The following is a 23,319-nucleotide window of genomic DNA, read 5'->3' as shown; positions in this document are numbered from 1 at the left end:
TACATAAATATGTATGCAAATACGTGTATTTCTATAGTACTTCCCTATTTAGAACATATAATTTCCTGATTATATTTTCCATTTATTGTCTTCACTAAAATATAAGTTTAAGGAGAAATTTCTCAGTTTGTTCACTAGAGTATCTCAGGTACTGATATTTGGTTGACAATTTTCAAATAACTAATAAATAATCTGCTGAATAAATGAATGAGTGTGTAATGTTGGTGTTTATTCTTTAAAATCCAGGAATGTCCAACTCCAGGACACAAACACCAGCTTCCAGTGGTCAAGTGATGCTTTCCCTCCTGCTCCCTTGTCCTCTGTCCACACACTTTATCTTTACTGGGCCACATGCACCTAAAAAGGTGGAGAGCAGAGGCAGAAACCCAGAAATAGGCCTTAGCCTATAAAAGGGAACCTTTATATTCAAATGATATATTTCTGTAAATCGCTGGAAATATTAATAGCTAAACTGGACTTGATATAATCATATCAAGTGATTGATATGATTATCAAGTGACTGAAAGTTTCAGAATGCTATTTTATTGACAAATAAATACCAAAAAAGGTCAAATGCTTTCCATTCATTTCTTCCAGAGATGGCAGGTATTGGGGGATGAGGAGCTTATTTGCAGAACTAGTTTGAAAGGGCAGTTTGGAGGAAATGAAAATATTCTGTGCACAGCAGAGGCAAAAAGCACTTGTGCTGGTTACTTGGAATACATTTGTGAGCTGGTTTCCACTAGGAAGTTAGGGCTCAATTGCACTGAGAAACTAGAATGTTACTTGGAATACATTTGTGAGCTGGTTTCCACTAGGAATTTAGGACTCAATTGCACTGAGAAACTAGAAATGGCTTGAATCATGGAAGGGGATATTCTGTGGGGTATATTGTGACATTTCTCTCACTGCATCCATAATACAGAGGATTATGGGGCTGTAGATAAAGCTCCACTGTGTGGAGAAGCCCATTTATCTGTCCTCTTTCCTGAGCTGTCTCCAGGTGTTTGCTATTGTGAACATCCTTGTGCATACCTCTTGGTACAAAGGAAAGCTTTTGTTTGGAAGGACTTCTGAGTTGTGAAATAATAGAAAACATATGTTGATCTCTGTCCCTCGTTCCAGGCACAGAGCTGCTAAAACCCTTGTAATTTCTTAAGTGATGAGAGCACTAGAAACATCTTTTGTTCTATTACTTGGTCTTTGACCTTGGTTCCTGATACAGAACCCCTAAGTCATTTGGAATTTTCTGGGTGATAGGAATGTCTTTCATTTCAGTGAGGCAACTCCTGGATAGCTTCAGGATGGGGACTGGTCACCAGAAAGACCAAATCATGAGTGGAAGCTTGAAACTTTCAGCCCCATCCTCCACGAGTTGGAGAGGAGCTAGAGACTGAGTTAATGATCAATCATACCACACAGAGTTTAGAGAACTTGGTGAACACCCACATTCCAGGATGGTGGCACACCCCCAACTCCATGGGGACAGAGAAGAACAGAAGGGAACAAGGTGAGTGGGTCCAGCGCAGTGTAGCCTAACCATTCCCAGCTCAGCAGCATAACAGCTGTGCAGCCTTGTGGAAGTCCCTTGCCTTCTCTGAGAGATAGATCTCTCCTTTGAAAAGTGGTATAATAGTCCCTCCACACCGTATGGTTTTCGGGCTGTTAAATGAGATAATCCTCAAGAGAGCCTATCAGCACTGGGTTCCCCTGAAAAGATGAGTGGGGGACCCTCGGCAAAAGGGAAGGGGGCGTGTGACTTCAGAGTGCCCCAGAGGGGCTGATAAGGGCCGTGACCAGAGGCAACTCCGGCAAGGGGCCTTCTGTGAACCCCAGAAACATGGCTGGGGCTTCCTAAGACCCTGGCCTACTGGGGGTTCTGGAGGCAAGCACCCAGGACACCTCCTGCTAACTGTTATCATTTTTCTTGCAGAGCAAAGCACCAGCCAAAGACCAATCTCAGACCTGTTCAAACTAGTATGAGACATGATGGACGCCAAATTTGACCTTTCACCAACTTTCCCCCTCATTACAATGCTAAAAGTCACTCCCAGAGGTGGGGACTTAACACGCAAATGAAACATACAATGTATGAAGAAGCATGTTCTGTCAACTGTGCCTGTGCTTCCAAATCCCTGTATTTCCCCACCCCACATGCTTACGCATCACTCCTTTCCCACCTCAGGTTCTTTAGAACTTTCCCTGGCTATTGTTCTGGGAGCCAGTCTGACACCTTTTTTGTAACTGTATCTCCCTTCAGCTGCAGCTGGTGCCCCAATAAAGCCTTGACTCTGCCTTTAAATTGTGGGTCCAGCCTCATTTCTACTGTCACTGGGTCCAAGGACCCAAGTCTGGTAACATCATTATGAATGATGATGATGAATAAGGAATGAATCAAATAAACTATTAATTTCCACACCACATCTACTGATTTCTCTGTCTTTATTTCAGTTCATTCTATGATTTCATTTCTAACTTAGTCCTACACTTTCCCTTTCCCCTTTTATTTTGCTTCACTGTTCCAGTCTATTATATATTTCATTCCACTCATGATTTCTTAAATGTCTCATTTCAATCCTAAATGGGTTTATAAAATATTAAACAAATTCATTTGTGTACACATTTAAGGTTTTTGATCTGTTAAATAACAAAATTCAACTGAGTAAGTTTTAAAGATCTTACTGGCTTTATTCAACAATTCATGAATCAGACAGCATCCCATCAAGTAAGTAGAAAAGAGCTCCAAAGAGCTGTACAAAATGGAAAACTTTTATAGGCAGAAAGTGTGGGACAAGGAAGTTACTAGCAGATAGATAGATTTTGGATACTAGCCCTTCATCTGATAAGATATTTGCAAATATCTTCTCCCATTCTGTCAGTTGTCTTTTGGTTTTGTCAACTATTTCCTTTGCTATGCAAAAGCTTTTTATCTTGACAAAGTCCCAATAGTTCATTTTTGCCTTTATTTCCCTTGCCTTTGGAGACATGTCTAGCAAGAAGTTGCTGCGGCCGAGGTCACAGAGGTGCCTGCCAAAATCCTCTAGGATTTTGATGGATTCCTGTCTTACATTTAGGTCTTTCATCCATTTTGAGTCTATTTTGTGGGTATGGTGTGAGGAGGTGGTCCAGTTTCATTCTTCTGCATGTGGCTGTCCAATTTTCCCAGCACCATTTGTTGAAGAGACTTTTTTCCTTAAAAAGATTTTTATTTATTTATTTGACAGAGGGATAGACAGAAGAGCACAAGCAGAGGGAATGGCAGAGGGAGAGGGAGAAGCAGGCTCTGCACTGAGCAGGGAGCCTGATTCGGGACTTGATCCCAGGGTCCTGGGATCATGACCCGAGCCGAAGGCAGACACTTAACCATCTGAGCCACCCAGGCGCCCGAGACTATCTTTTTTCCATTGGATGTTCTTCCCTGCTTTGTCGAAGATTAGTTGACCCTAGAGTTGAGGGTCCATTTCTGGGTTCTCTATTCTGTTCCATTGATCTGTCTGTTTTTGTGCCAGTACCATACTGTCTTAATGATGACAGCTTTGTAATAGAGCTTGAAGTCCAGAATTGTGATGCCACCTGCTTTGGTTTTCTTTTTCAACATTCCTTTGGCTATCTGTGATCTTTTCTGGTTCCATACGAATTTTAGGATGATTTGTTCCATCTCTGTGGGGAAAGTTGATGGTATTTTGATAGGATTGCACTGAATGTATAGATTGCTCTAGGTAGCCTAGACATTTTAGCAATATTTGTTCTTCCGATGCAGGAGCATGGAACGTTTTTCCATTTCTTTGTGTCTTCCTCGGTTTCTTTCATGAGTGTTCTATAGTTTTCTGAGTACAGATCCTTTGCTTCTTTGGTTAGATTCATTCCTAGGTATCTTATGGGTTTGGGTGCAATTGTAAATGGGATTGACTCCTTAATTTCTCTTTCTTCTGTCTCATTGTTAGTGTATAGAAATACAACTGATTTCTGTGCATTGATTTTATAGCCTGCCACTTTGCTGGATTCCTGTATGAGTTCTAGCAAATTTGGGGCTGAGTCTTTTGGGTTTTCCACATAGAGTATCATGTCATCTGCAGAGTGAGAGTTTGACTTCTTCTTTGCCTATTTGGATGCCTTTTATTTCATTTTGTTGTCTGATTGCTGAGGCTAGGACTTCTAGTACTATGTTGAACAGCAGTGGTGAGAGTGGACATCCCTGCCGTGTTCCTAACCTTAGGAACCTCAGGAAAAACTGAGAGCTTTTCCCCATTGAGAATGATATTCGCTGTGGGCTTTTCGCATATGGCTTTAATGATATTGAGGTATGTTCCCTCTATCCCTACACTGTGAAGAGTTTTTTTTTTTTAAAGATTTTATTTATTTATTTGACAGAGAGAGGCAAAGCGAGAGCAGGAACACAAGCAGGGGGAATGGGAGAGGGAGAAGCAGGCTTCCTGCAGAGCAGGGAGCCCGATGTGGGACTCGATCCCAGGACCCTGGGATCATGACCTGAGCCGAAGGCAGACGCTTAACGACTGAGCCACCCAGGTGCCCTGCACTGTGAAGAGTTTTAATCAAGAAAGGGTGCTTGCTGTACTTTGTCAAATGCTTTTTCTGCATCTATTGAGAGGATCATATGGTTCTCATCCTTTCTTTTATTAATGTAGTGTATCACACTGATTGATTTGCAGATGTTGAACCACCCTTGCAGCCCAGGAATAAATCCCACTTGGTCGTGGTGAATAACCCTTTTAATGTACTGTTGGATCCTATTGGCTAGTATTTTGGTGAGAATTTTTGCATCCATGTTCATCAGGGATATTGGTCTGTAATTCTCCTTTTTGGTGGAGTCTTTGTCTGCTTTAGGGATCAAGGTAACGCTGTCCTCATACAAAGAGTTTGGAAGTTTTCCTTCCATTTCTGTTTTTTGTTTGTTTGTTAAACAGCTTCACAAGAATAGGTATTAATTTTTCTTTAAATGTTTGGTAGAATTCCCCTGGGAAGCCATCTAGCCCTGGATTCTTGTTTTTTGGGAGATTTTTTTTTTTTTTTTTTTGGGGTTCCCCAAAGAGCCAGCATATTTATTGATGCTTGTGCAGGTTCTGCAAGCTTCCTGGTCTCACTTCTTGTGAGGGAAGGAGGCCCAGCCAAGGCAGTACAGGCTATAGGCGGTACCCCCTAGACAGAGCCCCATGGTCACTCGGTACAGGATGTTGTCGGTTCCCCCGCCCTTCAAGTGCACCGGAAGGTCATTGTCCGCCTGGAAGAGTTTCTGTTTCTCAGCCACTCGGTTCTGGAAGCGGTTCCGGGCGGTTGAGCTGAAAGAGCGAACCAGCGCCTGGGAGACCCGCAGGGCCCTCATTCTGCGTCCTCCTCCTCGGCCGGAGTCACCTCCCCTCCTGGGAGATTTTTTATTATACTGCTTCAATTTCCTTTCTCGTTATGGGTCTGTTAAGGTTTCTATTTCTTCCTGTTTGAGTTTTGGTAGTTTATACATCTCTAGGAATGCATCATTCCTTCCAGATTGCTTAATTTGTTGTCATACAGTTGCTCATAATATGTTTTTTATAATTGTTTGTATTTCTTTGGTGTTGGTTGTGATCTCTCCTCTTTCATTCATGATTTTATTTATTTGAGTCCTTTCTCTTTTCTTTTTTATAAGTCTGGCCAGGGGTCAATCTTATTCTTTCAAAGAACCAGCTCCTACTTTCATTGATCTGCTCTACTGTTCTTTTGGTTGTATTTCATTGATTTCTGCTCTAGTCTTTATTAATTCTCTTCTTCTGCTGGTTTTAGGCTTTATTTGCTGTTCTTTCTCCAGCTCCTTTAGGTATAAGATTAGATTGTATTTTTGAGACCTTTCTTGTTTCTTGAGAAAGGTTTGTATTGTTATATACTTCTCTCTTAGAACTGCCTTTGCTGCATCCCAAAGGTTTTGAACAGTTGTGTTTTCATTTTCATTTGTTTCCATGAATTTTTTAAATTCTTCTATAATTTCCTGGTTGACCCATTCATTCTTTAGTAGGATGCTCTTTAGCCTGCATGTATTTGAGTTCTTTCCAAATTTCCTCTTCTGGTTGAGTTCAAGTTTCAAAGCATTGTGGTCTAAAACTATGCAGGGAGTGATCCCAATCTTTTGGTACCAGTGGAGACCTGATTTGTGACCCAGTATGTGATCTATTCTGGAGAATGTTCCATGTGCACTAGAGAAGAATGTGTATTCTGTTGCTTTAGGATAGAATGCTCTGAATGTACCTGTGAAGTCCATCTGTCCCAGTGTGTCATTCAAAGACCTTGTTTCCTTATTGATCTTCTGCTTAGATGACCTGTCCATTGCAGTGAGTGAGGTGTTAAAGTCCTCTACTATTACTGTGTTATTATCAACGTGTTTTTTTAATTTTGTTATTAATTGGCATATAATTGGCTGCTCCCATGTTAGGGGCATAGGTATTTAAAATTGTTAGATCTTCTTGTTGGATAGACCCTCTAAGTATGATATAGTGTCTTTCTTCATTTCTTATTATAGTTTTTGGTTTAAAATCTAATTTGTCTGATATAAGGATTGCCACCCCAGCTTTCTTTTGATGTCATTAGCATGATAAATGGTTTTCCACCCCCTCACTTTCAATCTGCAGGTGTCTTTGGGTCTAAAATGAGTTTCTTGCAGACAGCAAATTGATTGGTCTATCCAATCTGATACCCTGTGTCTTTTGTTTGGGGCATTTAGCCCATTTACATTCAGACTAACTATTGAAAGATATGAATTTAGTGCCATTGTATTACCTGTAAAGTCACTGTTACTGTATATTGTCTCTGTTCCTTTCTGATCTATGTTACTTTGGGGCTCTCTCTTTGCTTAAAGGATTCTCTTTAGTATTTCTTGCAGAGCTGGTTTGGTGATCACAAATTCTTTTAGTTTGTTTGTCCTGGAAGCTTTTTATCTCTCCTTCTATTTTGAATGACAGTCTAGCTGGATACGGTATTCTTGGCCGCATACTTTTCTCATTTAGCACCCTGAACATAATATGCCAGTCCTTTCTGGCCTGCCAGGCTCTGTGGTCTGCTGCCAGTCTAATGTTTCTACTCTTGTAGGTTACAGACCTCTTGTCCCAGGCTTCTTTGAAGATTTTCTCTTTGTCTCTGAGATTTGCAAGTTTCACTATTATATGTCAAGGTGTTGACCTATTTTTATTGATTTTGTGGGGGTTCTCTGTGCCTCCTGGACTTGAATGCCTGTTTTTTTCCCCAGAATAGGGAAGTTATCCACTGTAATTTGCTCCAGTATACCTTCTACCCCCTCCCTCTCTTTCCTCTTCTTCTGGGATCCCAATTATTCTAATATTGTTTCACTTTATGGTATCACTTATCTGTCAAATTCTCCCCTTGTGATCCCAGTAGTTTGTCTTTCTTTCTCTCAGCTTCTTTATTCTCCATCATTTTGTCTTCTATATCATTAATTCTCTCTTCTGCCTCATTTATTCTAGCAGTTAGAGCTTCCATTTTTTATTGCATCTCATTAATAGCCTTTTTTATTTCAACTTGATTAGATTTTAGTTCTTTAATTTCTCCAGAAAGGGATTCTCTAGTGTCTTCTATGCTTTTTCTCAAGCCCAGCTAGTATCTTTATAATCGTTATTCTGAACTCTAGTTCCAACATCTTACTTATATCCATACTGATTAGGTCCTTGACAGTACTGCCTCTTGTTCTCTTTTTTGTGGTGAGTCTTTCTGTCTTGTCATTCTGTCCAGAGAAGAATAGATAAATGAGAGAACAAAATGCAAAAAGGGCAACTATGACCCAGAGAAATATACACTAAGCAAATCAGAAGAGACCTGAAACTGGAAAAAAAAAAATTAAAAAAAGAGAGAGAATATAATCACACAGGTGAACAGAACAATACAGTGGATTCTGTGTGTATTTTGGTCTGTTTGTTAGAAAACTAGATCCCAAAATTCTAAAGAAAGAAAAACTTATATATGTACAAAACTAAAATTAAATATAATGAAAGGATAAAATGTAACTATAAAAATGAAAATTAAAAGACAAAGAAAAGAAGGCATATAAAGAGGTGAACAGAACAGAGCAATACATTAGATTCTGGGTGTATTTTGGTCTGTTTGTTAGAAGAAACTACAACCCAAAATTGTAAAGAAAGAAAAACTTGTGTGTGTATATATATATATATATACATATATATATATATACACGCACAAATAATATTAAATACAATGAAAGGATAGAATGTAACTGTAAAAATGAAAATTTAAAAAAATGTTAAGGGGTACCTGTGTGACTCAGTTGGTTAAGCATCTGCCTTCGGCTCAGGTCATGAGCCCAGGGTCCTGGGATCGAGCCCCACATCGGGCTCCTTGCTCAGCGGGAAGCCTGCTTCTCCCTCTCCCACTCCCCCTGCTTGTGTCCCCTCTCTCACCGTGTCTCTCTCTGTCAAATAAATAAACAAAAATCTTTAAAAAATAAAAATAAATTTAAAAATTTTTTAAAGAGTTGATAAAATAAGAAATTGGTTGAAAAGGGGAAGAGAAAAAAATTAAAATTGGAAGACTAGAGAAATGTGGGGGAAAAAACCATGAATTCTATATACTATTTTCCCCTAATGCTCGTTTTGTAGTTCTGTGTGATCAGTAAACTTGGTCTTAGCCAGATGTTCTTGCTGATCTTCTGGGGGAGGGGCCTGTTGTGCTGAGTCTCAGGTGCCTTTGCCCCCAGCAGAATTGCACCGCCCTTGCCAGGGGGCCAGGCTAAGTAAGCTCATCCCGATTGTTCTATGTGGCTTTTGTTCCCTGAAGACTTTCCAAGCTGCTTTAGAGGATGAGAATGAAATTAGCAGCCTCCCAATCTGCAGCCCTGGAGCCAAAGCTTGGGGCCAAAACTCGGTGCCCCACTCCTCAGTGCACCCTCAGGGAAAAGCCGTCAATCACTCCTGTCTCTATCCACACTCTGTGCTCACCCAGCCTGTGATGCAGCATTTCAATCTCAGTCACAAGACCCTGCTTCAAGTCTCCAAACCCTGCAAACTCCAGCGGCGCACTCCTGAGCTGCTTCTCCTGGGGGAGGGGGGGTCTTGCTGTGGCTCTGCTGCTTGCTGGGCCCCTGCTCAGAGAGCGGTTACCTGTCTGAGCCCTGGTTCATGGTTTGTGACAACACTGGGCTGAAAGCCCACTCCTGGGCTCGCTGATTGTAGCCAGCCCCCCCACTGCAATGTCTGGGATCTCTGCCACACTCCGTCACCCCCGTTCTTTCTGTGACCCTGGGATCCTGAGACCACACTGTCCCACCTAGGATTCTACCCTGCTTCACCATCTGAGTGCCTTTCAGGCAGGGACATCCCTCACTGGAGCCGACTTCTAAAAGTTCTGATTTTGCACTCCGCTGCCATATCACTTCTCCGATGTGATCACTCTCACTTCTTTTTTATTTTTGAAGGCTGCAGAAGAAGTGGTTTATTGACCCAGCCAGCTTGCCCCAGTTTGGTGACTGCCCACCTGTGGAGTTCAAGGGGTGTGGGTTGGATGAACCCTGGCAGAAGGTGGTCCTTCAGGTCCAAGGTCATGAGGGCAGACAGAGGTGAGGGTCATGCCCACTTGTTGAAAGGCAGTTCCTGACAGTTCCCAGTGGCTCTGGCAGGCATCAGACACAGCCCGAGTGCCCACATCCTGAGCAGGGGCCAGAGGGGCACTAAGGCCCCACTTCCAGCAGGTCTCACAGTTCTGGGCATAAAAAGGTGAATCCATATGAGGTTGGGGTTGGGCTATAGCTGTGGCATTGGCCTGGGGGCCACCCAGAGTCCCACCCTAGCCTGAGGGCCCTGGGAACCCTCAGCCCAGGTAAGGGCCAGAGGCTGAGTCTGAAGGTGGGTGATGATGGTAGCCTACAAACATTAGGCTGGATGGTGGAACCTTTAGGCTGCCTGTGCGGAACCTCTGCTGGAGCTCCTGCCATAGCAGCTGTTGCTCCCACCAGGTACCCTTCGTGACACCACCGTCTTCCTGGCCACGGTGGAACAGTTATGGCAGCATCTCCATCACAGGGCCATAGGGCACATACCTGTACACAGGAGAGCCCGCCTGACCCACTGGGAAGCTGATCTGGCCACACATCCCGGTAGCTGTCCAAAGTACACCTGGCAATTGTCAGGGTACAGGTCCAGCTCCTCCATCCTGCACAGCATGGAGTGAACTGTGTCTCATTGTGTGAGGCCACCATCACATTGGCCTTGGTGTTATGCTTCAGCTCCTCCAGGACATAGTTGAGGCACCTGTGGTACATGGCCTTGGTGGCCTGGTACATAGGGTTAATGGGGTCCTCATAGCTGATCTCTGTGGTGCAGGTATGTTCCTGGGCCATATATGCACCCCACACCAGCTTGGCCACAAAGCACCAGCCCTCATGGTGAGCCAGCTCCATGTACAGGGTGATGTTGTCATAGGCATCCTTGAGGTAGTACTGGTAAGTGTTGAAGATGAGTGGCTTCTCCACGTTGAACTTGCGCTGCATTTCCAGTGTCAGGCGGCTGATTGCCAGTTGGAAGTAGGCTGCTCCATGTCCACAGTCAGCCGCATGCCCATCTCAGTGGCACCAGGATGTCCATCCTTTGCAGCACCCTCGTCATCTGCAGCTCTTTCTCCTCGGTGAACTGTGACAGCAGAGGCTCCAGCTGTCCTGTCCGCATGTTAGGGTCCACCAGGTGCTTGGAGAGCTTGGTCCTGCTGTTGATGCAGCTTCTCCAGTCCAGCAGGTACAGGGTGCCAGAAACACCCAGGGTCTCTTCAGTGAACCAGTTCTCAAACTCCATCCTGGATGTGATGCCCATCTTTGCCACACTTTCCTGTAGCACAGCCACCTCCAACTTTGTATCCGTGGCAGCCAGACCAGTTTTCCCTTGGTCTGTAGCCATTTGGTCAAACCATTTTCTCCACTTGGTCAGCACATCTGAGAACTGCCAGCTTATGGAATCTCCCTCCCCCTGGCAGTTTATCTTCCCATATGTCAACTTGGATTCACTTCTCTGCACTTCCTACCTTGCAGAAAGGGGTCGCTTTTCTACTTGTGTGTTGCAGGTATTCTTTTCTTAGATCTCTGGTTGAGTTCCCAAGTGTTCAGAATGATTTGATAGCTATCTAGCTGAATTCCTGGGACCAGACAAAATTAAGGTCTCCTACTCCTCCGCCATATGGACTATCTTCTCTAAACACACTAATATTTCTTTTAAAAAAATTTTTTAGGGGCGCCTGGGTGGCTCAGTCGTTAAGCGTCTGCCTTCGGCTCAGGTCATGATCCCAGGGTCCTGGGATCAAGCCCTGCATCGGGCTCCGTGCTCAGCAGGAGGTCTGCTTCTCCTTCTCCCATTCCTCCTGCTTGTGCCTCCTCTCTTGCTGTGTCTCTCTCTGTCAAATAAATAAATAAAATCTTTAAAAAAATAAAAAATAAATTTTTTTAAAGACCTTTTTAAAATTTATTTGAGGGAGAGAGAGAGAGAGCACAAGCCAGGGGGAGAAGCAGAGGGAGAAGCAGACTCCCCACAGAGCAGGGAGCCTGATGCGGGGCTCAATCCCAGGACCCTGGGATCATGACCTGATCTGAAGGCAGACGCTTAACTGACTGAGCCACCCAGGAGCCCTGGAACACACTATTTCTGCAGTGACATGTAACAACACTCACACTGAGTGGGAATACAAAGATTAACATTAGTTTCACATAAATTGTGGCCAAGTTTTGTCAAGTGAGTCTCACACAAACTTTCTAATACTTTCTAATTTTCTGAGATTTGTGGATTGCAAGTTTGGCAGAGAACAAGGCTACTGTTCTCTCTTCCTGTGTAAGTCCCAGGCTGCTGAGTCAGAGGGTGATTTGACCCACCAGAGGAGGGGACCTGGACCTCCAGGAGGGGTTCCTAGTCCAGAAAAAAAGAGGGGCTGAGACTAAGATCATTTGAATGGGAAAGGAGAGATGGGTTCTTATTTTATGTTGAGAAAGTGCATGATGTCTGAGACTCATCTGTCAGAGATGGAGGAGTTACAATGGTGAGAGATCCCTGGTTTGAAATGTAGCTGGGAGGGGCACCGTGTACTCACTGGGGAAAAGTGGCAGGAATAGATTTTGGAAACTTAGCATTTCTGTTTCCTGACTCTTTGTAGTGGGAATGACCACCCAGTACAAGATGAGGGAAAGTTGGGGAAGGAGAAGGAATGGCTTTTTTTTTGAGGGAAGGGACCAAACACCATGTTTGTCTGTCCTTTACTTTCAAGTCATATCCGGAGTCAAACCACTTTCACCTTCTACTGTGCAACCCCCATCATGCCTCATTGGTCGGGTCGGCTCCCGTCTGGCCTCCTCTCCTCCTGCCAGTTTTCTATCCTCGAAGCAGCTTTCACAAGGACCATGTATAACCGTCTGACCATGTCCTTCCTCTGCAGAAGCTCCCAGATGGCTTCCAGAGTCACTCTGCCAGAGCGCAAACCACCCTTGGTGAAGGGCCTCCCCACTCCCCAAAATGTCACAGACTCACAGTTTCACAAAATGCAACAGAAATGAATTAACAGAAATGCAAAGCCAACAAGAAAACAAAGGCATTCCAAGTGCAAGGGCTCTTATGTCATCAGATTCAACAGACATAAGATGTCTGTAACTTGTCCTGAGTTTATACCCTTACTGTCTGCTCAGGTACTTTCCTTGCCAAAGACAGGAGCGAGTGTGGAGAACAGCAGTGCCCTCGGACCACACTCCAAGCGTCACAGACACAGTGTGAAGCCAGCTTCCTGACGGTGGCCTGGGGGCCCTGTTGATCTGGCTTCAGATCACAGCCTCACAGGCTCCCACAGTTCCCACCTGCAGCCTCACTCCCACCGCGGGTCTTTATTCCCCCTTCCCTTTGCTCCTGGGAAAGGGACCCACAGCTCTCCTCAACTTCCCTCCGCGGCTGCACTGGACGTGTTTCTTCACATCTCCGTGCCCCACTCCTACCAGGCGGTCTTTAGTCACCCTCTTTGCTTTATTTTTCTCTATAGCAATGATCTTCGTCAGATAAACTATATTTTTCTTACTTGTCTTGTATTATCTGTCCCTCCCCATAGAATTTAACCAACTCACAGACAGAAATTTTTTTTCTATACTGTATCTAGAGTGGTGTATATAGAGCTGGGCACTTGGAAGTTCTCATTAATTATGTGTCCATTTGAAATAAATATTCCAGATGTGAGAGATTATGGCCTAAACAGACATGGCAGCTGCAGGGAGGGCAGCATCAGATGAACCACAGAAGGATGGATAGAGCAGAAACGTAAAGACGGCTTCAGGATCCAGCGGAGGTGGCGCTCTCTCAAGGGCTGCTGCCTACAACTCAAAATCAAGGAAGAGAAATTAGAAGTTAGTGGGAAGCACAGGTAAGAGCAACTTCCAGAGTCCTGTTCCAAAATATGGGGAAATCTAGGCCATCTCAGACTTTTTTGGATGAAAGCCCAGAGCTGAGGACAAGCTAAAGAAAGCTATTTCATTTATCATCTACAGGGCCTTAGGGCAGCCAATACCTTCATGTACCTCCCCTATCTATGGTGCTGGAATAGGCAGCAATATCAGGGCAAGAGGATTGGAGGAGCAGTCAGGCTGATCAGTTGTCCCTGGGCTGTTGTGCCATCCTCTCTCATCCAACAGACCTTTTGGATGACAGTTCAGGTGATGCCTGCACCCTGGCCAAGTTAAGTTGAAAACCGATGACCTGGTTGCTTAGTATAGCGGGAGCAGGGCTCTTTTCTCTAACCCCCTCCCCTTGTTTCATACTCATTGCATCCGCCAGAGCACATGGCCTGACTTTGGCCTTTCCTCCATACACATGTGAGAGACATGTGTATATGAGATACAACTCATACATCCAGGGAAAGTAATTAGATATGGAAAAAATCACAAAAATCACAAAAAATCACAGTAAACAGACGTCTGGAAAACAGTGATGGAAGAGGGTACAAAGAAATTCAAATAAGCAGATAAAATAATCAAGGAGGGCCGCCTGGGTGGCTCAGTTGGTTAACAACTCTTGGTTTCTGCTTGGGTCATGATCTCAGGACTGTGAGATGGAGCCCTGCGTCGGGCTCTGCACAAAGCAGGGAGTCTGCTTCGTGATTCTCTCTCTCCCTCTGCTCCTTTCCCTCTTGCTCACTCTCTCTCTCTCTCTAAAATAAATTAATAAAAATCTTTAAAAAAATAATCAAGGAGCTGAAGAAAGACAAAAGCTATAGGAAGAAGAAGATATGCTAAAAATTAAGAAAATATTGGTCATGGAAAACATTTATAAAGATAGGACTGGGCAGAATAAATAGAATGAGATATTTAAAGAATTGGTGAGTCAGATGATCAGAATGAAGATAACATCTGAAAGGCAAAGGACACAAGAATGACGTAGAAAGCATAAAAGAGCTAAGGTCGTGATCCAACTTGTGGGAAGGGATATTCTGCTTTATGCTTCTGAAACAGTGGCTAACACAGAATGCTACTAAGCATCATTGTGGAATATATAAAGAAATGAAAGTAGAGTTACCAAAATCTGGATGTAAGTATTCCCCAAATGAGGGGGAAAGTATGTGATGATCCAGTAGAAGACATGTAGGTAGGAGATTCAGTGGCTTAAGTTGGGCATGGACACAAGATCCTGAAGTTGCTGGACTCTGAGGCATGTAGGAGGAGGTGGCAGAAGAAATTCAGGGATGAGGCAGAAAGACACACACTATGGGTCACTCAGGGGACAAGGAGGATGCACAGGTGACCGTTGTTGTAGGCACCATGACAATGTGACCAGAGGGCGTATGTATAGAAGCTGGTAGGAAGGGCAAAGAAAGGCCAGAATTTCCTCACTGAGAAATGGTGCAGCTCATTTAAAGTGAAACAGATGGAGCAGGGTCTGGGACAGGACAGGCGGGAAAGGGAGATTTATACTTTGGTGGAGGAGACCATGGTGTGAATTGAAAAACTCTCTCCCAACTCCCACTGGTCCTCAATCTTTCTCCATTTAGTACAGCTCAGAGGAGAGGAACAAATTTTTGATTCCTTCACCTCAGGCTGGCCCATCAAAACTGGGCACCCAGGGCCATATCCCAGGCTTCTTGTGGTTTTCTTGTTAGTTGTTAACATCTCCTCTCAGTAGGAGGGCTTTTGGTCTCTCTAAGACAGTTGTTGATAAAGATGATGCACACATCCATACTAATTATAATGCTTTTGATATTGATGGGTTTTTCATTGTATCAGTAGTTCATTCCTTTATATTGATGAGGAGTATTCCTTTTATAAATATAACATAATTTCTTACCATTCATCTGTGGATGGATGTTTGTTTTTGTTATCTAATGCCTGGCTTTGAGAATAAATTTGCTGGGAACGTGCAAATACAGGTTTTCATTTCTCCTGTGGTTATGAAGAAGTTTGCATCAAATAATAAGTGGATGATTAACTTTGTTAACTGCCAGTGTTTTCCAAACGTATTGTTATTATTTTGCATTCCCATCAGCAAAGTTTGAGAGTTCTGGGTTTTCTTTTTTTTTTTATTTTATGTACTTATTTATTTATTTATTTATTTATTTTTTTTCACTGGCTACAGAAAGTTTAATAGAATGGACTATGCTCTCGTGAAATAGATTCTGAGTATTTGCTGAGTCATATGGAGGCAATGATCAAAAAAAAAAAAAAGCTCTTAATTAATCTTCAGAAGCAGTAGGGTGTGGAGGGAGGCTTCCTGGCCTAAGAGTCAGAAGGCAGGTATGAGTCCCATCTTCAACACTTACTGGCTCAGAGTCTTTGCGAGAGTCAACCACCTCTATAGGTCTGTTTCACCATCTTCCAGAAAATGGTTGCTTTTCTGTTCAGAGAGTTGTTGCTATTCTTTTCTTCGATCTCCTGTTGAGTTCATAGGTGTTCAGAATGGTTTGATTCCTATCCAGCTGAATTCCTGGGACCAGATGAAATCCAGGTCTCCTACTCCTCAGCCATCTTGCTCCGCCCCAAAAGTAAGAGACTTTAATTTACTTCTTTTAATCCAAGACAGATGAATATTGAAGACCTTCCAGTAAGTGGTCGCTTCTCTGTTCAGAGAGTTGTTGCTACTCTCCTGTTCGATCTTCTGTTGAGTTCGTAGGTGTTCAGAATGGTTTGATCCCTATTCAGCTGAATTCCTGAGACCAGACGAAATCTAGGTCTCCTACTCCTCCGCCATCTTGCTCCGCCTCCTTATGTACTTATTTATTTATTTATTTGACAGAGACACAGCGAGAGAGGGAACATAAGCAGGGGGAGTGTGAGGAGGAGAAGCAGGCTTCCCGCTGAGCAGGGAGCCCGACGCAGGCCTCGATCCCAGGATCCTGGGATCATGACCCGAGCCGAAGGCAGACTCTTAACAAGTGAGCCACCCAGGTGCCCCGAGTTCTGGTTTTTTTAATACCTTCAACGTTCAATGTTTTGTCAGTCTTTGTTTCCCATTGAAATGAGTATGTGTAGTGGTTTTCATTTGTATTTCCTTAAATATTAATAATGCTGAACTTATTTTCATATGCTTATTTACCATTCATGTATCATCTTCAGTGAAATATATGTTAAAATATTTTGCCTAATTTTTAATAGTGTTGTTTATCTTATTACATGTTCTGGATACCTAACAATTATCAGATACAGGTTTTGCAAATATTTTTTTGTAGGCTGTAGATAGTTTTCTTTTTCTTGACAGTATCTTTTGAACTGCAAGAAATGTTTAATTTTATTAAAGTCTAGTTTATATATTTTTTCTTTTTTTCTTTTTTTTTGGTGCAAAATGGTGGTTTATTAAAGGATGGGGACAAGACCCATGGGCAGAAAGAGCTACTGCCTAGTTTATATTTTTCTTTTATGGTTTGTGTTTGTTTTTTCCTATGTAAAAAATCTTGGCCTAAAGCAAGGATGAAAAGCATTCCTCCTATGTTATCTTTGAGATGGTATATATTTTTGTTTCTTTTATTAAGGTCTATGTTCCATTTGGGGTTAATTTGTGAACGTTTTGAGGTAAGAGTTGGGGTTTTTTGTTTTGTTTTGTTTTTTAGTGAATGAGGATATACACTTTTTTCCAGAATAATGTCACACCCATTGTTATAGCTTTAATAAGTTTTGAATTCAGATCTTTAAAGGTCCAAATTTGTTATATTTTAAAGAAAATATTTTGACTCTTATAGGTCTTTTGCATTTCCATATATGTTTTATTTCATTAGTTTTTGAAGTAAACATAACCTCAAGATTTTATTGTCTTCATAACAAAACTAAAGATGAAGCTTAGAACTGGATTTCTTGGCTCTTTATCTTCTTATCTTCTTCCAATTCATGTGTGAAGGGGGTAGGGGGGCTAGTAGCTAAGTGCTTGAGTCTGGGGACAGACTGGGATTCTAAATCATCTGAGCTATGCCCAGCTCAGCTTACCAACTGGCTGACCTTGGTCATGTCTACTCTCCCCAGGCTTCAGAATTCATGTCTATAAAAGTGGAAAAATGGACATAAAACTGTATAGCACAGAAAGTGAAGCAGACATTAAATAACAGATACTATACAGCCCAGTGAAGACCTGATCCTGGTGCAAAGGTGAAGAAAGAGTCTTGGCAAAGAGAAAAGCATGTACCAAGACTCCAAAGTTAGTGAGAGCTTGGCTTGTTTGTGATCAAGTGAAGGCCAGTAGGGCTGGAAGATGAGAGTGATGGTTGGAGGGATGAGGGGAAAGGGGCTGATGAACATGGTTTCATAGGCTATGATGAGAAATTTGGATTTTATTCTACTGTTCTGGGAAGTTGTGGGAAGGATTTAGCAAGACAGACACATGATTTTTTAAAAATGTCTTGTTTTGAAATAATTATGGATTCACAAGATGTTGCAAATATAGTGCAGAATACCTTTTACTTAGTTTCCCCTATGGTAACATCTGACATTATCTTACTATCAAAACCAGGAATTTAACATTGGTTCAATCTTCAGACCTTTTTCAAAGTTACCATTTTACATGTCCTTGTGTGTGTGTGGAGTTCTGTGCAATTTTATCATATGTGTAGATTCATTAACAACCTCCACAATCAAGATACAGAACATTATTTTGCAGGAGTTCAAAAGGTTATATTTAGCCCCCAAATGGAGATGGTGCAAATCAAATTAAGAGAAGTCTGAAGTGGAGCAATATACGCTTGCAGAAATGAGGGGTATTTATAAAAATAGTCCTTGGGGGCTAAAATCTTGGTCTTAGCATTTGACATGAGCAACCAAGAATTTCTATGTTGTCAGTAAGAATTTTGGTCATGACCATCCTGAGTAGCTGGGAGTTGTTTCTTAAAGGAAAGGCCAGGAGAACAATCAAGGTTTAGAGATTTAAATGTGTCCAGCCAAATAGATCAATAGGGTGTGCGTAGTGCTATGGCCAAAGTTTAAGATCATCTGAGTGGGCTTCAACAAGGCCAGGCAGTTGAAAGGGAAACTTATGGCATGTCCAATTGTACAAAATTTTGCCCGTGAGATGAGAACAAAATTATGGTGCTAACTAGTGGTTGGCTGTGGTGGTGGTGTTTAAGAGGGCATGGGTGTCAGTGTGCCAAAATATAGCCAGATGGCTGTTGCATTGCCAGGTGGGGTCTGCTCATGCCCTGCAGTCTTCCAGGGCCATGCTATTACCTACCCAAAGTAGGAATAGCCAAGCTATGAGAAGCCAGAAGGCTGGGCAATAGTATATGTTTTGTGTGAGTGCTATGGGGGCCCACTGATCACATGGGCTTATTGCGGACTGGGTGATGTTCCCATTTCAGTCTATGTAGTGGGAGGGAAACTGCATTCCTCAGTAGAATATCTTACTAGATAAGTCCAGTTTTAGTCTTTCTTGGCCTCTCTGCTATTCACACTGCTGTGGGTGTGAGTTCTGGACACATGATCTCTACTTCCTAAGTGAGATTATTACAGGCATTAAAAATTAAGTATCTTTTATAGCCAGGAATATTTGGCAAAGCTTGTGGTGTAGGCTAAGCAAATCAGCATTTATTAGGCTGCCAAATAACTCTGGCAGATAGCCAAAGGGACATTTGATAGTGAGATGATCATATCTCACAGTAACTCAAGCCTTGACCTGGACTCCATCCCACTCAGGACTGGGGCAAGACCAAAAAAGACAGAAGACAGATAATCACAGACCTGAACCCCTGAAACAAATAAAACATTATATGTTAATAAAAAAAATAAAATCTTTTAAAAAAAGACATAAAAGAGAAGAGGAACAAGGAGGAATGCCTAATCAATATGATCTTTGTAGATGCTGATATGTGAAGTGTCACTGCAGAAGGTAAGCAAAGGCAACTGATTTCAGTGCATTCTGATATTGAGTAGAGGAACCCAAGGGCTGGGAATTTAGTATAATGAGGTCCAGTGGTAGGAGGGAGACCCATTTATAAGATCATTTGTTGTTTGTAATTTCCAAAAGATTTAAGTAAGGTGTTGAAGCATTCTATATGACCAGCAGCCTGGGACTGATAGGCAAGGTGAAATATCTGTTGAACACCTTGTTCTAAAGTGAGAGCTTCATTCAATGTTGATAATGTCTGAAATGTAAAGGGAATGGAGTGTTTTCGTAAGGCTTTGTATAGTAGCTGCATCAGTGGCATGTTTAGTGGGGTGGAAAATAAGATATATGGGTAGGTATTCACTACTGTTAAAGTCATAATAAGTGGCGTTGGCAGAGGCAGGCAGATGCCTGATAAAATTGATTTGCTGGTGACTACAGGAGTGAGATCCCTCTGGGATGGCACCCCTCCATTGTATTGCCAATGACAATGTTCCCACATAGAATGCATTGACTTGTCACCATGTTGGCCATGACAGGAGAGTGGGGGAAGCTCTTTGAATTTAGCCCAAGCTTCAAGGGCTGAGGTTCCTCTGTGACTGACATTTCATGGGTCCATTGTGCCAAAGAAAGACAAATGGGATCTGGAGGGTCATCTGACATAGTTTCCACCTAAGGTTTTGAAAGTTGTCCCAATCTATCAGCTTGGGAATTAAACAAGGCCCTAATAGCATGAAATCTGGCATGGGCAGACATAGGTGACGTTAATTAGCATCTTTGGGGTAAAGTTCTTCACCTCAGAAGGGGAAGTCTCGAATGAGAAATTATTGCCATTGGTTGCACCAAAGAAGTGGCAATTGCACAGGAGTCTGTGAAGTGTCACTGGAGTCATTTGCTGGCCAGGCATCCCCCAATGCTAAGATGACTGCCTGGAGTTAGGCCACTTGTATTGAATCTTGGGTCCATTATCAGGGATGTCCTGTTTAGAGGAAGAAAAGCAAGCGGCTCTCGAGAGAATTCCATCACATGTACTGGTGGCAATATTATCAATAAAGTATGTGATCCCCTTTGTTGTTCACTTAGTTGATCGTAAAGGTATCCTCAGGAAATCAAGGGTCCAGGAGAAGGGTGCCCTCCTTCAGCACTGTGGCATCTGGCCAGAGACTGAGGACAGGTAAGGCCCTCTTCCTTGAGGGTGGGATCCCTCTGGTGGGATACACCAGAGGGTCCAGGTTTGACTCCATCCCATATCAAAGCCTTGATGGTCAGGCTAAGCTTATGGGATGTTGCCTTCATGACCCAGGAAATAATGGGTAACTGAGTACAGAATGTCACAGGGTCAGGTCCCGTGAGAGCCTCCATTTCCAAAAGGGCTCAGCATACAGCCAGCAGTTGTTGCTCAAAGGGCATGTAATGTGGAATTGAAACAGGCAGCTTTCTGCACCAGAAAAGCTTATAGGTACCTTATGCCAGCATGACTGGTCCAGAAACTCTAAGAAACATAGGAGGTGAGCACCAGAACTTCCATCACGTAGTTGCCAGTAGGCAACTAAGAGACGGGCCTGTTGTATGGCCATCTGAACTGAATCCAGGGCCTTTTGTTGTAAAGATCCCAAAAGTAGGCTGATTTGTGGGTGAGTGCATAATAAACCTTAGTAGTATCTGTAAATGGAGAATATATTGCTTTCAGAAGCCAGAAAGACTGTTTGGCCTGCTTGAGACCTACTGAAGCTGACAAAATTAGAAGTTGCCTTTTAACGACATCAAGAGTAGAGTGGCCCTTAGGCACACTAGATGAACCTAAGACTCACTGAGGTGGCATGACCTTGAACTTTATGGGGAGCGGGGCAAGAGCCCATCTGCTCTCTGTAAGCGCAACGATTGTTTTCATATCCTGTATGTCTAGTAAGTTCCCTCGGAGGAGGATGTCATCAATGTAGTGCTATACATGGGTGCCTGGGGACAGCTAAAACCAATTAGGGTTTTGCCAGTAGAGGTTGTATGTGATGGCTGAACTTGAGGTATCCCACAGGAAACTGAATAAAGTGATAAACTGTTGAATTCACCTTTGACAGTGAATGTGATTGAAAGGTTGTTGAAATAGGCACTGAATAGAGCACATAGAACAGCAAAATACTTGCAAGCAGACGACTGAATGGCTTCATTCATTTCAATTATGTGAGTATAGGGACTTTAATAGGTGGGACCAAGGTAGCAGTAACTTACCATGAAATGACATTCCTCTGAGGATTCTTAGATATCTACTGTGGTTTCTCAGATGTAAACAAAATTGGTTACTTCCTACATGTCAATGAACCTTACTTAATTTGTATGTTAAATATATTCTTGATACATCTTCAAAAGTGATTCCTGGCCCTTTTCCAGTTTCTTTTATTGAATTGATTCAATTGTTGTTTTGCCTACTGACGTTTGCCTACTACTTCCTTTTGTTATGTCATCTTTGAACTTTAAAATTTTCATTTAAATAAATGAGGCTAAATTTACACAAATCCATTTAGCCTCTGCCAGATGCCTATAGATAGCTGTGATTATAGCTAGTGAGATGTGTTCTGAGATCCAGCCCTAGATCTGAGGCAGGGAGACAAGAGACAGCTATCATCTTCTCCAAACACGAGTGCTACTTGTATTCTTGTTATTAAAAACATACCAGGGGCGCCTGGGTGGCTCAGATGGTTAAGCGTCTGCCTTCGGCTCAGGTCATGATCCCAGGGTCCTGGGATCGAGTCCTGCGTTGGGCTCCCTGCTCCTTGGGAGCCTGCTTCTCCCTCTGCCTCTCTCTGTTTTTCATGAATAAATAAATAAAATCTTAAAAAAAAAAATACCAAATGTGGGTAACCGAAATGTGAGATTTCAATAAACCTTAATTTATATGCACTGGGAAACTTTAGAAATTAGAGGCTAAGACTTGTTCCTCAGTTAAATATGGGTGATAATATCAAGAATGTGGAGAGCATAGTAACACTTTAAATGTTCCCTCTGAATGTTTTCAAATTTACTGAAATCTGCCAATCATTTTATGGAACCCCAAGCTGAGAATTATGTTGGATTATTCATGGTTTTTCTGTCAACAAAAACAAAGATACAAATTTCCAGAGGGCTCAAAATAAAAACACACTTTAACCCCAGAATAAGATGTTGGCAAATTGCATCTCAACTGTTAATTTGCATTCTTGCTGATCCTTTGTGAGAAAACCATCTTCAAAGTTTGACTTTTTCCCAAGAATTTCCTGTATTTCAGATATCTTGCCTGCTTTTTGTTTTTGTTTCTTGAACAACTGAAGTATTAAACTGAATGATCATCAGTATTACAGATCTTCTTTTATGTTTTCAATGAAATTTTTGGTTTCAGGGATGTTAAGGATGTATCAAAACATTAAAATGTATATAAGCCAATCAGAGAAAGACATGTATCACATGACCTCACAGATACGAGGAATTCTTAATCTCAGGAAACAAACTGAGGGTTGCTGGAGTGGTGGGGGGTGGGAGGGATGGGGTGGCTGGGTGATAGACATTGGGGAGGGTATGTGCTATGGTGAGCGCTGTGAATTGTGCAAGACTGTTGAATTACAGATCTGTACCTCTGAGGTAAATAATACATTATATGTTAAAAAAAAAAAGAAGAAGATAGCAGGAGGGGAAGAATGAAGGGGGGGAAATTGGAGGGGGAGACGAACCATGAGAAACTATGGACTCTGAAAAACAAACTGAGGGTTCTAGAGGGGAGAGGGGTGGGGGGATGGGTTAACCTGGTGAAGGGTATTAAAGAGGGCACGTTCTGCATGGAGCACTGGGTGTTATAGGCAAGCAATGAATCATGGAACGCTACATCGAAAACTAATGATGTAATGTATGGTGATTAACATAATAAAAAATGTATATCTTAACTATGTACAGTTTATAGTTGTTAATTATAAGTCTTAAATAAATCTCCTCAAATTGCCATGTCTTAATCATTTTAGTATGTTTTATTATCGTCTATGTTCTACAGGTT

The 23,319-nt window shown here is 42.4% G+C and overlaps 1 protein-coding gene and 1 pseudogene across 1 annotated transcript; both read right to left on the bottom strand.

The window, feature by feature from the left end:
- Positions 1 to 5,041: 5,041 nt before the first annotated feature.
- Positions 5,042 to 5,373, bottom strand: LOC113936745 (cytochrome c oxidase subunit 7A1, mitochondrial). Its single transcript, XM_035725277.1, has one exon. The coding sequence runs from the start codon at positions 5,339 to 5,341 to the stop codon at positions 5,099 to 5,101; it is 243 nt and encodes an 80-aa protein (XP_035581170.1). The 5' UTR covers positions 5,342 to 5,373; the 3' UTR covers positions 5,042 to 5,098.
- A 4,443-nt stretch (positions 5,374 to 9,816) lies between these two features.
- On the bottom strand, positions 9,817 to 17,440 carry LOC118356429 (annotated as a pseudogene).
- Positions 17,441 to 23,319: the final 5,879 nt, after the last annotated feature.

The sequence above is a fragment of the Zalophus californianus genome, chromosome 17 (genome assembly GCF_009762305.2).
Source record: "Zalophus californianus isolate mZalCal1 chromosome 17, mZalCal1.pri.v2, whole genome shotgun sequence".
Classification (NCBI taxonomy): Eukaryota; Metazoa; Chordata; class Mammalia; order Carnivora; family Otariidae; genus Zalophus; species Zalophus californianus.
The sequence above is the reverse complement of the archived record's forward strand: the minus strand, read 5'-3'. Positions and strand labels throughout refer to the sequence as shown.